The sequence below is a fragment of the Strongylocentrotus purpuratus genome, unplaced genomic scaffold, assembly GCF_000002235.5.
Source record: "Strongylocentrotus purpuratus isolate Spur 01 unplaced genomic scaffold, Spur_5.0 spur5_scaffold_14, whole genome shotgun sequence".
In the NCBI taxonomy this organism is placed as follows: Eukaryota; Metazoa; Echinodermata; class Echinoidea; order Camarodonta; family Strongylocentrotidae; genus Strongylocentrotus; species Strongylocentrotus purpuratus.
Window position 1 is genome coordinate 25,085,930 of NW_022145599.1, and position 17,807 is coordinate 25,103,736.

The 17,807-nt window shown below is 35.2% G+C and overlaps 1 protein-coding gene across 2 annotated transcripts in view; it reads right to left on the reverse strand.

Moving 5' to 3' along the window:
* Positions 1–299: 299 nt before the first annotated feature.
* The window catches only part of LOC582843 (nose resistant to fluoxetine protein 6), a 39,587-nt gene continuing 22,079 nt past the window's right edge, over positions 300–17,807 (reverse strand). Inside the window, exons 10-17 of one of the 2 annotated variants that reach the window (XM_030984556.1) lie at positions 16,815–16,907; positions 14,649–14,817; positions 13,940–14,019; positions 13,122–13,238; positions 12,265–12,430; positions 8,000–8,189; positions 3,240–3,382; positions 300–702 (exon numbers count right to left, since the gene is read on the reverse strand). In XM_030984556.1, the coding sequence (XP_030840416.1) occupies positions 559–702; positions 3,240–3,382; positions 8,000–8,189; positions 12,265–12,430; positions 13,122–13,238; positions 13,940–14,019; positions 14,649–14,817; positions 16,815–16,907 (1,102 nt within the window). In that variant the 3' untranslated portion in view covers positions 300–558. Of the gene's footprint in view, positions 703–3,239; positions 3,383–4,843; positions 4,861–7,999; positions 8,190–12,264; positions 12,431–13,121; positions 13,239–13,939; positions 14,020–14,648; positions 14,818–16,814; positions 16,908–17,807 lie in introns of those variants that run through there. The other variant, XM_030984557.1, reaches the window with a different exon arrangement.

The following is a 17,807-nucleotide window of genomic DNA, read 5'->3' on the forward strand; positions in this document are numbered from 1 at the left end:
TCATGACCCCCAAATCTAATCAGTTAATTGGCTCAACAAGAAACATGTAGGCTACTTACACTTCTTGAGTTTGATGGTAATCCATCAATCGGTTCTAATGATCATAATGTGATCACAAATTATTTTTGCATACATAACGAGCCATGTGACCGTTGACCTTGTGACCCCAACATCTTATCAGTTCATGGGCTCTGCAAGACACATACATGACTTGAGTTTGGCGGGAATCCATTAATCCGTTCTTGAGATAATCACGATCACGAGAACGGGACGTACAGATGCACGGTAGGACAACCCAAAACATAATGCCTCCGGCTACTTCGTTGCAGAGGCATAAAAAGATAGAATACAACTTCCCTTGACTTCTTTATCCTTACTTATAAGACAAAATTAAACAAAATAACAAAATTGAAAAACTTGATAAAAAGTTTGAATTCATGCCCTTGTGTTGGGCACACAGCAATTCACCCGGAGTTACTCAGAGATCCTCCCACTGTCCCATACAAAATGATGCGCCTTTCGAGACCTTTTGACTCAATACCATATCAGGGTTTGGAATCACTTTGACCTCTGACCTGACCTCTCGCGGGTTAATGCACCTCGAAGCATCTTCTCCAGGTTGCCGACAGGGAACTCTAAGGTTAGGGTTACCAGTAAGGCCAGGACATGAGCCAGGAATAGGAATGATGCAAACATGTAGACCTGTGTGTGCATGAGTAGGATGTAAAAGAGGGGGCATACTTATCATTTATGTGCCATAATTATCAATACCAGTAGGCATGCTAACTCTTCATGTACCATAATATTTGTAAACGGTCAATAGAGACAGTATTTTGTATAATTAAAGCACCATATCAATCTAGATTGTTATCATTATCATTATAATTTCACATTTGATACTAGTGTTGGTCTTTATTTTCCTGCTAAAACAAGATCTTACATCAAACATGACATTAAAAAAAATGTGTTTCTAAGAGTGTACAGTTTCATCAAATTCATTTCCCTCCATTACGATTTCTAAGATGAAACTAATGAAAATACATAGCCTAACAGTAGTATAAGATCTTTAGATTAGTCGTATTGTTGATTATATCCATTGTTTGTACCGATCATTTGTGGAAACCTGCAAAAGCTTAATCTATCATCTCAGAAAATCAACTTAGTCTGTGCTTCAAATAAGTAATCTTTTTATGTTTTTATTGAAGACAAAAAATACATAAAGACAACAAAATAACATAGGGCATATTGCAACAAACACTATAAGGTGTTGAACCTAAAATATAAACTTATTAAAATAACTGCCGAGCTTGTCAGTTTTAAGGCAACATCATACTCAGTCAATTTTCCCCTTTTCATTACAAAAAAAATATTCACAGAAGTTGAAATGGACAAGGCAATATTTGGCAAAGTCAAAAAGGAATTGCAAGTCAAAATTTGGAAAAATATGTCTCCATTTCATACTCTGAATTGAAGTTAGATAGCACTGTCAATGTATACTTTCTCAAATCACTCATACTGCCCACTAAGTCTCTACACTCTCAAAATCAAACAAGATTGCAATTTAATAGCAGATGATCAGTTAAAGGTACTATGTCCCATTTGCAGGCCAAAAAAATGAAAAAGTTAAATTCCAACTGCATTTGAAAGATAATACTAATTTAGAACTTTCCTAAACTAGATGGAATTTTGACTGCGCGCAGTCAAAAATGATGCCTCCGCCATAGAGCAACTTTACAAACCAAAACGGAAGCAATTTTTAAAATTCAAGTTTGATTGTAATCCATCTGTCGGTTTTAATAATAATGCATTCACAAGCTATTTATAGTCATACATAATGAGCCCCATGACCTTTGACCTGATGACCCTAAAATCTAATCAGTTAATTGGCTCTGCAAGATACATATATACATGTCTTGAGTTTGATAGTAATCTGTCTATTGGTTCTCATTATAATGCGATCACAAGCTATTTGTGCATACATAATGAGCCCTGTGACCTTTGACCTCGTGACCCCAAATATAATCAGTTCATTGGCTCTGTTAGATACATACATGACCCAAGTTTGGCAGGAATCCATTGACCGGTTCTTGAGATAACACGATCACGAGCTATTTTTGTAGACATAATGAGCCCTGTGACCTTCGACCTCGTGACCCCAAAATCTAATCAGTCCATTGGCTCTGTTAGATACATACATGACCCAAGTTTGGCACGAATCCATCGATCGGTTCTTGAGATAACGCGATCACAAGCTATTTTTGTATACATAATGAGCCCTGTGACCTTTGACCTTCGACCTCGTGACCCCAAAATCTAATCAGTTCATTGGCTCTGTTAGATACATATATGACCCAAGTTTGGCAGGAATCCATTGATCGGTTCTTGAGATATTGCGATCACAAGCTATTTTTGAATACATAATGAGCCCTGTGACCTTTGACCTTCGACCTCGTGACCCCAAAATCTAATCAGTTCATTGGCTCTGCAAGATACATACATGATCCAAGTTTAGAGAGAATCCATCAATTGGTTCTTGAGATAACGCGATCACGAGAACGGGACGTACGGACACTCGGTACGACGTACGTACGGACGGACGTACGGACGGACGGACAACCAGAAAACATAATGCCTCCGGCTACTTTGTAGCGGAGGCATAAAAAGGTGGGGCTTGAAAATGTCTTCAAGTGGGAAAATAACGTCTATTAGTTGTCAAATCGACTTTAGGGCTATAGAGCCCAAAAGTAATAGTCTTGATTTTCAGACAATTGTACCGAATGGTCATACGTTTTATGCTGCGCAAAGATTCAATCAGTTTAATCTTGGCCATCACAGGAAGTGGGTTATTGATTTAGACAAATGCTCATGTACCCTTTACAATTCTTTTCATGTATGCTATTACCAAAGAAGAAAAAAAGCCAGTCAGTCACTCAATAGTGTCTGACAGTGAAGTCTAGCAAGTAAACAGGTTTCCTTGCATAATTTGAATATGAGGACACTGCTTACGTTTAAATTTCACTGATAGGACATACATGACATATTCATAATTCCTGCAAAGTTCTACAGCATTTGAGGTTGGCTGCAAAAGGGACATATACCTTTAAGGTTAATAACCCATTAACTTCTGAATTCTTTCACCCCCCCCCCCCCCCATAGACTTAATACAGCAACTATCAAGTTCCTGTAGACAATGAATTAACATATTATTATTTTAAAAAAAAATTGTATTCAGCACTTACTTGGTTAATCATAGACCAATGAAAAGGCACAGCCTGAGCAAAGCTATAGACGTAAATGACAACAGGATGAAAGAGGTATGTTGAGTATGTGAGCCGACTTAAAGGGACCCAGAAAGACCAGCTCAAGAAGTCATTGATGAAGCCTGCATAATAAACAAAAATAATATCATAATAGCTACTCTTATACAAGAAAGAATTATTAATATTTTTGCAAATTTTGCAAACCACTCATTGTTCTCATACTTTACAGCATGCCAAGCTTTTAATGTCGCATGTCTTTGAAATGCTAGAGTGCCGTAATGGCAGCACAGCTAAAGCCGGGGTAATAATCTCCAAGTTTGGAAGCACTTAGTGATTGTAATAAGCGCTATATAAAATCTGAGTACTATCATTATTATTATTATTATGTTAAAATCACTAAATTGACCGGGTCATACAGAACAGTCTGAGCCCATGCTGATAGACACTCTGATTGATTATTTTCATCTATTTCTGTCTATTAATTTAACTACAATTCAATTCAATTCATCATTTATTTCAATCATAAAACCATAAAGTAATATATACAAAAGTAACATGAAACAATCATAATCTTACAATTCTGGAAATCTTGAAGAAATTGGAGATTAAAAGGGAAGTTTGAAAAACTTTTTAGCAATAGTCCCCTGACATAAATAATAAATGACAAGACGACATGATTGGACATGTTACCAAAACAATAAATATATATATATTTAATAAGATACTACACATTATAAACAATGAACATACACACACACACACACACACACACGCGCGGTACATTGAAAGGTAAAAAAGGTTAACGAAAAAATAAAGGGAAGAACCTTAAATGATGACAGAGTAGTGCATAATGTTATAATGTTAGTTTATCAGTTAAATCAGTCCAAATACTGGGACCATTATGTCAAAAAGAGTAAAGCATTAACTAGGTAGAGATCTTTGGATAATGATAATGAAAACAAGTATTATATGAATGAACAGTTTATTAAGGATAAACATTTGACAAACTCTTTTAAGTACATAATTATTAAGACATTATACATCATAATAGCACTTGAATTTTATTTATATCATAAATATTGAGTGCTTTTAAAAGAAAAAACAGGGGACGTGAGTGAATGAGCTTGATAATAGGAGTTCGTACAAATTCTTAAAGCTTTCTTTTGAAGTTTATAGAGAGGTTCTAGTTTAGTTGTCTCCACACCATAGTACAGTAATGTAAATAAGGCAAAATCAAACAATTGTACAACATAAACAATACTTTTTCAGACAGAAATACACATAATTTACAAAGAACACTAATGTTTTTAGATATTTTGTTAGTTATATACAATCGATGATCCTGAAAAGATAAAGTGTCATCCAAAAGGATACCAAGAAATTTAACAGAAGAGCAATATTACAAGGATTAGTTTTTTATATTGAGAAACAGTCAGAAGATTATTTTTATTAATATGATCAAAAAGTCTATTGTAAATTAACTTCTCCAGTATCTCAGAGAAACAGGGTAGTACTGTTATAGGTCGATAATTAGAGAATGTGCGGGGATCACCTTTTTCAAATATGGGTATGATTTTCCTTACCTTAAAATTCTTGGGGACTTTTCCGGACAAAAAGGAGAGATTACATATACAAATAATTGGTTTAACAATACAATACAACACAATACAATAAAGTCATTTCTATAGCGCTCTTACAAACCAACTGTTGTTTCACAGCGCTTTACATAAAAGTTATCGAAGAATCTATTGTTCATCATGGTCAAAGAGGAGAGTTTTAGACATTTTCAGAAGACACCCAGCGAAGGTGCTAATCGAATAAAACGTGGAAGCTCATGCCAGAGTCGAGGAGCGCATGCATGGAAAGCATTGTCGCCAGCTTTGGTATACAATGAAATGTATGTCTTTTTTTATTATGTACTGACTGATTGCTTGAATTGAGCAATTTGACAATGTTTAAAACTTCTGTTTCATTGGTAGGGTGAACAAATCTCGTAAAAATGAACTAAAATTGCATTTAGATTTCTGAATATGTTTAGATTTTAGTTTTGTAGCAATACTAGAAAAATAATCAATTGACAATCGGTTAACTTGTTCTTACCTTTAAGAAAATAATTACTGGTAGGATATTAGCATTTTCTTCTCTTTCCTTATAAATCATTTAGTTTTAGACATATTATTTCTATTCTTCAAAATAATAATAAATCAATTTTTTTTTCTTTCTTACAGGCTGTAAAATTGAGTTTAAAGGGACTTGGTACCATTGTTCAGATGAGAGGTACAAAGTAGTGGTGCCAAGGAAGTGACTTCAATGCTAGATGTACAATTAAAGATAATCTGAAAATTTGAGTGAAAACGGACCATTATTCATGGTTAAAATTGGGAAAAATTGATCTGATCAATTCCTTAATTCTCCCAACAATAATATTACAATTTTATTACATTTTAGGTGAATGTAAATCGTCACAAAGCAATAAAATGACTCTACATTCCATTCCAGACATTTAAGTGTTGACAGATTTTTCATAGCCTGTTTTATGTCTTTTTTTCATGGACAAACGGTTGGGAAAATTCAAAAATGGTTGGGAGAATTTACTGTTAATCACTTTTAGAGGGTGTGTCATACTTAAACGCCTTTAAAGGAAACCATAGATATCTTTGTGGTTAGAGAATTTTTTTCTGGATTTTTTGCATGTCAGAGGGTTAGTACAGTAGAAGGAATATAGTACAAAAATTCAGCAATTTTTTCATCAACTTTCAACAATGTTACCAAGTCACTTTAATTTATTTCTACATTTTTTATATCTACATTCACTGCTGTTGTTTCTTTTCTGACAAAATGTTTTATATAACCTATAAGGGGTTATCCAAGGTTTTGTGGCAGTTTCCTTTTCTTCACTTTACGAACAACAAAGTTATGATCATACACGGTTTTAAATGTGATTAGAAATGAATTATAGGCTTCATCTGCATCACAAGAAAACTAGATTGACCTTGGACTGCGCGCATTCGAAAATGATGCCTCTGCCATGAAGCAATTTTACAAACCAAAACAGAAGTAATTTGTAAAATTCAAGTTTGATTGTAATCCATTAAAAAAATCTCAGAATATTGTGATTACAAGCAATTTTTCATATACATGTTTGACCCTTTGATCTTTGACCTCATGACCCTAAAATATAATCAATTCATTAGCTCTGCAACATACATGTACATACAAGTCTTGAGTTTGATAGTAACCCATCCGTCGGTTCTATTGATAATACGTTCACAAGCTATTTTTGCATAAATAATGAGCCCCATGACCTTTGACCTCATGACCCAATATTGAATCAGTTCATTGGCTCTGCAAGATACATACATGACCCAAGTTTGGCGGTAATCCATCAATCGTGTCTTGAGATAATGCAATCAGGAGCTATTTTTGCATACATAATGAGCCCCGAGACCTTTGACATTTAACCTTGTGTCTCCAAAATCCATCAATGGGTTCTTGAGATAACGCGATCACAAGCTATTTTTGCATACATAATGAGCCATTGACCTTTGACCTTGGATCCCATGACCCCAAAATCTAATCAGTGCATTGGCTCTGCAAGATACATACATGACCCAACAAGTTTGGCAGAAATCCATCAATCGGTTTATCGATGGACATATCATTGAGCAGGTCAGTAATTATATGTACATGTACATCTACTTGGGATAAAATATCACAGATGATGACAGATGCGAAGCAGAGATAAAATATCACAGATGATGCCAGATGCGAAGCAGAAATAAAAAGAACAATAGAAATTGCTCGGAATACATTTCTGGCAATGAAAAACTTATTTACAGATAGAAAGGTGAAATTTGCACTTAGGTTGAGACTATTGTATGGAGCAGAAACATGGACAATAAGCAAGGCCATGGAAAATAGAATAACATCTTTTGAAATGTAGGTTAACAGAAGAATGATGAAAATATCCTGGAAACAAAAGAAAACCAACAAAGAGATGTCTCATGGCAGGGCGTAAACAAATTGCACTGGTAGGATTTGTCAAGGAGATAAAACTCAAATACTTTGGTCATGTTAAAAGACACCAAAACCTCTTAAAGGATGTATTAAAGGGAAGGGTGGAAAGTACTAGACCGAGAGGGAGACCCAGAATCAACTGGGAAGAGAATGTCAAGAACTGGAGTGGACTAAAATTGCAAGAGTGCACCAGAATGGCATAAGATGAAATGGAGAGATGTTGCAATGAACCTCCAAACCGGGAGAAAATACTTAGATAGATAGAGATAGACTTTGTAGTGGAGGCATGAAAATACTTCATTCCATTCTAAACTCTCAGTGAACAGCACAACATCTTGCTGAGTAGACTATTAATAGGGCGCACAGGGGAACCAAGTCTGACTTGGGTTCTGTGCGTGCCCTATATGTAGGGTTCTATGTTATCCTTTATTTTCTTTGTAACCCTTATTAACAGTTAAACCGTTTACCAAAAGAATGCAAGGTAAAGTTTTTTGAGGTTGGTTTTGCCAACTATACACAAATTATTTTTTCAGGCGATTGGTATGCTTTAAAGCTGAAATAAGGATTTATGGCAGGTCTCAACTGGGAAAGCCACAAAGGCTTATATTCTATTGATAAGCTAAACCTGACTCTTGGTTTAAGCAAAGTCCAAGATGTGTTTGACATAGAGGCAGCTTCCTTTTTTTTATTAGACTTAACTTCAGATCAAAGAGTTCACTCACCCCCGTAACCATAGTGACATGCAAACACCACCCAGCAGAGTGCAATAGCCCATGTAAAGGTAGAGAAGCTGTTATAAGCAATGCTGGTAGCCATGGTTGGTGTAGATGCCCCTCTGTTAATATCGTATAGACCATAGACTACCGCCATCCCGAGACCCCCTGCGATGGCCCATCCTGCAGCTGCAAATACCTGGTACGGAGAATGAAATAAATGAAAGACGATGCTAATAATATTTATTTATTTTTATTTTTTTCATATTTTTTCCCTCCACAGGGATTTTATCGATTTTCATTTGAAACACATACAAAAATATATATTTAAGGTAATTTACATTATAACATAAATAAAATTGGCTTTTCAAGATACAAGTATTGTTGAACTGTTGAGTTAACATAAAACTAACAAATCAATAATTCATTTCTGACACTCATGGAAAGAAAAACAAATACAGAAAAAAATATCATTTTAAGTAAACAAATTCCTGAATTGAAACCATTTTCTTGTGAATTTATCATTTCTTCAATTCGAATTTGCATTATACTTCTCGTTTTTGAAGTAATTTATAATCGAAACTCTTATATTATCAAAGTCGGGCAATTGTTTCTTTATTTTGCAAGTATACACCATCTGTCACACCACAATCAGTATTCAATTCAATGCATAATTATTTAAACCTTTTAAACCAAATAATTTATCTTGTAATGAAAATGTTAATTTATTTCCGGTTCCAGTATTAATCCAGTGTTCTAACCTACCTCAAATATTTTTAACATGCGTACAATTACATAGCAGATGTATAACTGTTTCAATCTGTTCATTACAAAAAGTGCATTCTTTTCTTGGGACTAAATTCATTTTAAACAGTAGATCGTTTGTATATAAGACTTTAAACTGAAACCATCGTAAGCCCACATCAATGGTACAATTAAATCCAATAGAACAATATGTTTCCCAACTCTTATCATTCAGGTCGAAAATGCATTTCCATTTAAGAAAACTTTTACATACCGGTAGTCCTTTTCTTCTCTTTTATAAAATTGCATAGATATGTAAACATCCTTTAATACGTTTCATAACAAATGCTATTGTATCTGGGAAAAGAGGTTGTGGCACCTTGTTAAAAATAGTACAATTGTTAAACCCTTGTCTAATTGCATCGCATAATCCACGATAAAAAAGAAAATTTATTTGAATATTAAACTTTTCTTGAAAGTGTTCCAGAGAGAAAAAAAAATCACCATTTGTGTCTAAAATATCATTGACAAAACAAACTCCCTTTTGACACAATTTTTTATTATATATTGAGCTATTGCCTATTTTAATGTAATCATTATTCCATAAGGGTTGGCAAGAAATGTTATCATAATGCATGGACAAGAGCGTACTATAAGCCATGAACATTTCTTTCCAAAAAAGGTTAGTTTTACCTGCCAGTTCCCGAAAATAATTGTTTCCCATATATAATTTTAAATCTTGCCGTTCAGGCAAGAAAGATTGCAAAAGACAGAGGATATTGCTTTCTATTGAGCCAATTACTAATCTCTTAATCCAGGAAATTTTTAATGATTGGCAATGTGTGTATATATCTATCATTTTAACCCCTCCGTCTGAGTAACTTTGTGACATTTGATTTCTACTTATTTTATCAGGTTTCTCCCCCCATATAAATCTATAAAAGTGAGCATTTATATCTTTCAAAAGATTTTCACCAGGATTAGGGAGGGACAAAAAAAGGTAGTTTAATTTGGATACCAACAATGAATTGACGGCAGTGATTCTTCCAAGAACAGTTAAGTATCGCCTTTACTACGATGTCATTTGACTTTTGATTTCTTTAAATTTTTCATTATAATTGTGAATTATCAATTTGGGCAAATCCGTACAAAAGTCTATACCTAAATATCTGAAATAATCATCAAATACCCAATTTAGATTTCTATTCAAAACACCATCTTTCTTGTTTTTAAATCCTCCAATCCAAATCGCATGTGTCTTCTGTATATTAACTTTTAAACCAGACATTGCATTATATTTATCTAAAATGTTTAATGCACTGTTTAATTCCATTACTGACCCGTTCAATGTTAGAAGAGTATCGTTTGCATATTGAATTATTTTAAGTTGTCTACCAGGTAAGCTCAAACCAACAATGGAACAGAATTTCTAAACAAAAGACCTAGTATTTCGGCACATAATAGAAAGATAAGAGCTGACATGGGATCTCCTTGACGACAACCTGACTCTATTGAAAATCTTGGAGACAGGTGTCCAACTGTCCATTGATTAATACACAGGATTGGGCATTTTCATAGAATACATTAACCCATTTTACAATAGAGGGACCAAACTTAAAAAAGTGCAATACTTTTCTAATAAAATCATGAGAAATAGAATCAAATGCAAAATCTATAAGCAGCAATAAACCGGGAATGTCATTGATATCAGTATACAATAATAAATCATATAACAAATGGATATTCTCTCCAATGAAGCGCCCTGACATAAAGCCTTTCTGATTTTCATGTATAAGAAAAGGAAGTACGTTCTTTAATCTGTTTGCTATACAAGCGGAACCTAATTTATATACCAATTTCAATAAATCTCCCCAAAATCGTTTTATAGAAGCTTCTTCCTCAGGTACAAAATGTGTATCTTGCAAGCAACATATTTTGAACTTTTTTAACTTAACAAATCTAAAACATCATTTCTTTTTTCGCGATTTCCCAAACCTCCACAGTTCAAAGAAATTATATTGAAACTAGCCATTGAATATCAACTTAACCGCGGTACTATGAAAATCAAATCCTGTGGAGTTTTTCTTTTGTAATATCAAACAAATAACACTGACTGCACTATGCGCTAGTCCGCCGAAACAGCTTACACTGCAACACCTATGACAATTACAGCGATGTCTAGCACAAACGAAACTACAAAACAAAAACACATATGTCTCTGATAGCGAGACAAGACGCAATACCAAGAAAGCCACAGGTGACCACAAAATTTGCTGTGGATCCCCGAACCCCACCAATCCAACTAAGAGGGAGAATGTATCAAACGTTTCTCCCTCGGAAAGAAAGCAACTTTTGTCATGTTCGGGAAATGTATACACTTAATTATTTTACATATTTACAAATGTGCGACCTCCTATGATTCACACGGTTAACCTAAACACAAACTCCCCTTTCACAGAAGAGGTCAAATATAATAAAAAGATCGATAGCTTGACCGTAGTACTTTTTCGGAAACGACTAGCCCTTGATCATAGTCTTAATTTGTATCTTTATTATGATAAGGCCAAATGGAAAAAAAAAAAACAGTAGGAAGGAGGAGGCCCTTTTTCAAAACGGCCGCTCGGTACATTTTTCCTGACAGTCGGGCTATTTTTAAAGATGGCCGCTGGTGTTTTTGTTTTTTTAAAATCAGAAACAAATAATTTTAGCAGTATGTTTTTCACGATTTAATTCATTGAAAGAAAAAAAAAAAATTAAAAAATAGGAGGCGGCCCCCAAAAAGGAAGCGGGCGGGGACGCTAATAATGTATATTTGTTGTTAATGTCCTAATGATTATAATACCAATACTACTATAACTAATTAGTATTTGTAAACCACCAACCCCACATAAGTAATGCCCCTTAGATGATTGTCTTGCAAAAAAATTGTTATCGTCGTAGCAGGGATTTGAACCTTCCGATCTAAATCCCAGTGACCTATCCACTAAACCTCATCACCTCTACAAGTCATAGGGCAGTTTATGTGACTGGTTTACTCAAACCCTGATTTGCTGCTGATCAGGCTTTATCTTCTTTTAAAAGTTTACACTAGCCCTTAATGCCTTGATGTAAATATTCATATTCAGGGCCGCAGTCCGAGAGATTTACACATCCTATCAATGAAAATTGCTAAGCAATACATTCCACAAATGAATCATTGGCCGATTTGATGGTGTGCGGTAACCTCATAACATAGGAACAAACAGATTGTCTAGCCTCCTGACTAAAAGGTTCCCATATTCATTATCGGTTATCCAACATATGCTCTGGGCTTTTGTTTTGTCAAAGATACAGTATTAGGCCTAGGATAGCAATTGAATTGAAGGTTGGATTAGGTTTAGGGTCAAGTACAGACTCAAAGGTTGAAGTTTGAAAATCAACTATTGTATGAAATTGACTGCAAAGGAATTGTTACTCAATACATCCTTTCATCTAGCTTCAACAAAATAAAACTCTTCCATCCAAGAAGTTGTTATTGTTGCTCTACTCACTGGTGACAATTTGATCCGTCTGCTCCGACTCTCAATCTCACAAATGAAGTGTCCCATCGCTATGCCAACAAGGTATGGCGGGATGCGGCAGTATGGTTTCACATATACCATTTTCTGAAAATCAAGGTTGCTGCTTAAGCCAGTTCCAGAGCCACCGGCAAAAGCTCTGGAGAAAAAAAAACCCAGAGAAGACAGTGATAGACCTTTCACCTCTGTTAATACTGCAATATTGATGATGCGCATTGGTACACCATTTTCTTTGCGATCTATTCATATCAGCGAGAAAACAATGTGATAATACTGAACATTGTGGCATTCCCCCTTTTGCCATGAGAGAACTTCTCATACATTTTTTTTAATTGCTGCCAAACTAAAAGTCACCACAAAACAAAAAAATTCTCTTTCTTTCAAACTTACATGAACCAAACATAAAACATGGGAATCAAAACAATGATGCCAATTTAGAGAGTGAAACTGCTAACAATTTCTTGCCGTATTTTATTTTTTATTTTTTTAAAATCATTTTTCTCTCACAGAAACCCATTTCCTTTGAACCGTCCTGGATGCCCTTCAACAATGGTAAATTAAAAAGACCGTATAAAAGTGGATAAGAAAGTAAGCTGCCAATTAAAAGAATGTATTCAACAGCAATCTATTTCTTCAAAGACTGATCTTTCAAGAGCCCATTTCACTAGATATATCACCTTAAAAATGTACTGGTGAAATTAACCCTTTCAAAATAAATGTAATGACAAAAAAAAAATTAACACACACAAAATAATGATTTCATGAAGAAGTGGTCAAAATCAATTCAACATGTATATTTTCTTTTAACCAATGCTTCATGAACATCTTACCCAGCGATGGAAAGAAAGAAACCTGGAAGAAAATCATTCTGATAGACGAGAACTGAGGTTGTAATAAAGCTAGCTGCACAGGCTACAGCCAAAGCAATCATACCAAGTACAGGGAACCTGAAAAGGACACGTTATAAACAAAATATTATAGAGAAAAATTAAAGCCCCACGGACCAAACTGCCAATTTGAGATTCGCATGGACTTGGTGATTTCAAACATTCATAACTATCTTATTATTGGTCCCATTTACTTCAAACTTTCGGCATTCTGTTTATTTCGTTTTTTTCCTTTCATACAAATGAACTTGTCACAGAGGCTGGATTGCCCTTTCAATGTGAAACACTCTGCTCTATGGAAACATAAAATGTTTTCTTCAAAGACATGTAGGCTGCGTCTCACAAAACCATCATAAGTGCAAGTTGAGTGACATCCCATTAAAACGTGTGTTAAACTTAATACACGCATTTCAATGTCGCTCAACTTGTTCTTTTGACGGTTTTGTGAAACGCAGCCCAGTTCTCTTAAGCAAGTTTACTGTTCAGTTGGTGGATCCCAGTTTTTGTGAAAGGGGGGGGGGGGGGGAGGGGGGCACAATGCTGAAAAATCAAAGACAAACAAAATAGCTCTCAGGCTTACCAGAAAAGATTTCAGTATCAAAAATCTCTGACAAACACACACATTATACTTTTTTCTTTCTTTCATGTACTTAGGGTATGCCAGATAGAGTTTTGCTAGGGATGGCTGGGAGGGGGTGCACCCCTCATCCTGAATATGCCAATGCTGTACAACTGCATTTGGTATTAAACAGCTTACTTACCAGAACAAAGGAATTATGAAGAGTGGACTAATGATGAAAAACTGCATGTCATTGGCTAGGTACCATCCCCAGGATACACACTAAAGAGAACAAGATCAGTACAATATACAAGAAAAGAGTAATACAAATGTGACTTATAATATTATCATTATCAATAGATAGCAATGATCATCATATCAATATGATATACAATTTCTGTGATTCTATGACATATGCCCTTGCAAAAATGAATCTTCCTACAATAACCATTTGCGGTAGAGCGTCTGCCAGTTGAACCAAAGATCCCGGGTTCGACTCCCACCAAGGCAGATGACTGAAGTCTGCGTTGTGTGTTTACATGCCCCTTCCCTTGTTCATAGACGCAGGCTATGTTAAAAGAAAACACTCCGTCCCTCGGATAGGACGTTAAATTGAGGCCCTGTGTACAGGAGAGTCACCACCCTTGCACGTTTAGAACCCATTGCACCATTCGTATAAGAGTAGGGGGAAACCCCGGTGTAATGGTCCACCTGCACACCCCAATCAAGCCGAGTATACAGCAGATTATCTTGAAGAAAAGAAGAAGGATCCTGCATAAAACCCTGGACCCAACATCATACCCAATCCTAACCCTAACCATATCCGTACATGTAACTACACTAAAACTAATCTGCAACCCCTAAAATTACCTACCACTATAACTAGGACAATACAATATCTCATGTCTTACATCTTTCTGACCTTCTTGCACAAAGTTATTGATGTATAGAAGATCTGACCACCAATAACTCTTGCAAAATCCGATGGTCCGGTCCAACCTGAACCAGACGGGACCCTGGTTGAGGTTTGGTAGCAGGAATGTTAACACAACGATCAGGAGAGCAAGGGTTGGTGTTAACCTGTTAAATAAAATGAGAGACGTTGCATACTATTAAGGTGTGTTCAGACATGGTCATAGTTATATAATGAAAGAGTATGTATCAGGATGTATTTGTAATTATATACCTCTCTTTAGAAATCTACCCATCTGATTGGTCGAAATTGTAGTCTTGATTTTGGATATTCCCTTAAAGAGACAAACAAATGGCCAATAGTTCATGAGTGATATCCGTTACCCTGGGTAACAGGCAGCATGAATCAATTGTGCTCAGATCCCCATTGGTTTACAATGTACGTGTTCAAATTATCTTTATGCAAGCGCGGACACCATACAGTGCTTTTTGTCTCTGATTCCCAAATGATTGAAACTTTTAGTTATTTTTTAAGCGAAGATAAACAGAAAGTTTCTCAGATTTTCTTTGATGTTTTAACCAATATTTACTCAATAAAATATAAGACGTACATGTACCGTAAATCTCTGTGTATAAGGCGCAATTTTTTTCCGCCAAAAAAATTGAAAGTCGGGGGTGCGTCTTATACACAGGTACAGACAAAAAAAGTTAATATGTTTTTGTTGTTAGATTCGATTTATGGCGCTATGCCGGGCAATGTCTCTCAGCTCAGTAATCAGTGTGTTGACTCACCACTCGGAAACTACAACACTCAAATTTTTCTGTCATCTTGGTTTGAAAGTAATCTTTCTAATAGAGCTCAATATGTAGTTTTTATAATAATAATTCCTCAATTTTTTTTCCTATAACAAATAGTGTACCACAAGGTTCTATCCTAGGTACTCTATTATTTTTAATTTACATTAATGATCTTACACATTCTTCTAACAAGGGAAACGCTCTCGGCGGTCTCGCCTGCATTACGCAATTCGATATGATGAAAAATTGAGGTTGGGACATTATTTATAGGCAGGGTGGCCCATTAGCAGGCCCCCGAAATGTGTACATACATTAATGCACACAAACTAAAAAAGAAAAAAAAAGAATCTTGTAGAACCTTTTGGAACTGAGCTCTTCATATACCAAAACCACAAGTTGGTCCATATACATTGGCACACTGTGTGTGTGTCCTGATAAATTTCTAAAACAAATTTTCAATTACACAGAGGCTCTTTTAATGCATTACGCAATTTGATATGATGAAAAATTGAGGTTGGAACAATATTCATAGGCAGAGTGGCCCATTAGCAGGCCCCAAAAAATGAAATCCTCTAAGTATAATCACATTTTGAAGTGAATATCGACTAAGAATCATCAGAAGAATTATTTACTATTTAATGTACCACTATCGATAACTTGAATGAAATAAATGAACAAATTAATCCAACAAAATTATTAATTCTCATATTAAGTTGTGAAAACATAATCCAAGTCTACTGACCTTTGACCTTGTGACCTGAAATTTGTGTCATATGATTTGAGATACTTGATAACCCTTGGGTATAAGTTTCATGGAATTTGAACAATCAATTTTGAAAATATGCTAAAAATTCAAAATCTTGATGTTGATGGCACAACAAAGTCTAAGTTTGTTGACCTAAAATGACCTTTGACCTTTGACCTTAACTTAATGACCTGAAATACTACTCACATGATTGGTGATACTTGATAACCCTATAGTCCAAGTTTCATTGACTAAGAACTTAAACTTTCAAAATTATATCAAAAATTCAAAAACTTAACCTTAGGTTAAGTTTTTGATGTTGACGCCGCCGCCGTCGCCGCCGTCACCGGAAAAGCGGCGCCTATGTCTCGCTTTTTAGCTACGCAGGCAAGACAAAAATGACATTGTTACTATTATTTGTGACAAATTCACAAGCACAAATCAGCGCCTTCAACTGCACCTCGATGTTAAATGAAGGTCCTTCCCCGCGTGGGTTTTCGGCAACAAAACAACAACAAACAAACAAAAACAAAAAACAAAAAAAAAACGCCCCCAAAATAGGGGTGCGCCTTATACACAGGTGCGCCTTATGCACAGAGATTTACGGATATGTAGAATGTACCTGATGTATCGATGGATATAGTACCAGAGCCAAGGTATCTTGCCTCCTGTCTCTTTCATTTTCTTCAAGGTGTGATAAGCCAGTAGCATCCCACTGAAGGAAGGAGAACAATCACGTTAGGATTCTAAATCATGATTCATGTTTAGGATCAACAATTCCAGGGGGGTGTTTCACAAAGATCCTAAGTTGAACTTATCTCTATGATAGACTTGAAAATTATGGAAAGCCATTAGCATTTATGAAAATATTTTGTAAAGTTATTTTAAGAGGCATAAAGTGTTGATTCAAATCTTCCATATTTCTAATGTCAAGGAGGTTTCATGTTCTTGATGTGGAATTTATAAAAAGTCTAAAATACTTGAATTTTCACTTCTGAATATATTTTATTTCAAGGCTACATATGGCTCTCCATAATATTTAAGTCCAACTTAGAGTTAAGTTTGTCTTGAGATCTTTGTGAAACAGGGCCCTGATGTATATTTACAACTATCCGTTCTCAGGATAGCATGAAGAATGACGAGAGAGAGACCAAACTCTGATGTCACATGTTTGTATAGTCCTACATACTTTAATGTGTCCAATGCTCTTCATCGTTTGTGATTCTTAGAATGATTTATAGTCATTTTGTTATAATTTTGAACCTACTTCTGAACCTCATAAACATGATTATTTGTATTAACTACTTTAGCGACCATTCGGAATATTACTTCTCAACAATTGAGTTTCTTTCACAACATAATTGCATGACCACTACTCAACTACTAAACTCAACTAATCTACTCCAAACTGAAAAATGAAAGGGATGAATTATATATCATCGGAAAGCTTATAAGCCATAGATTACAATAATATCAATTACGGTATATGTCATTTTAGTGTTTGTCAGAGGAGTATCAGAGCTCTCTCTGAAAACTCAAAATCTAAAGTATGAAAATCGGAAGTTGTCAACCTAAAAACTTGCTATCGACTTGATGACATCATCTTATGTGGAGT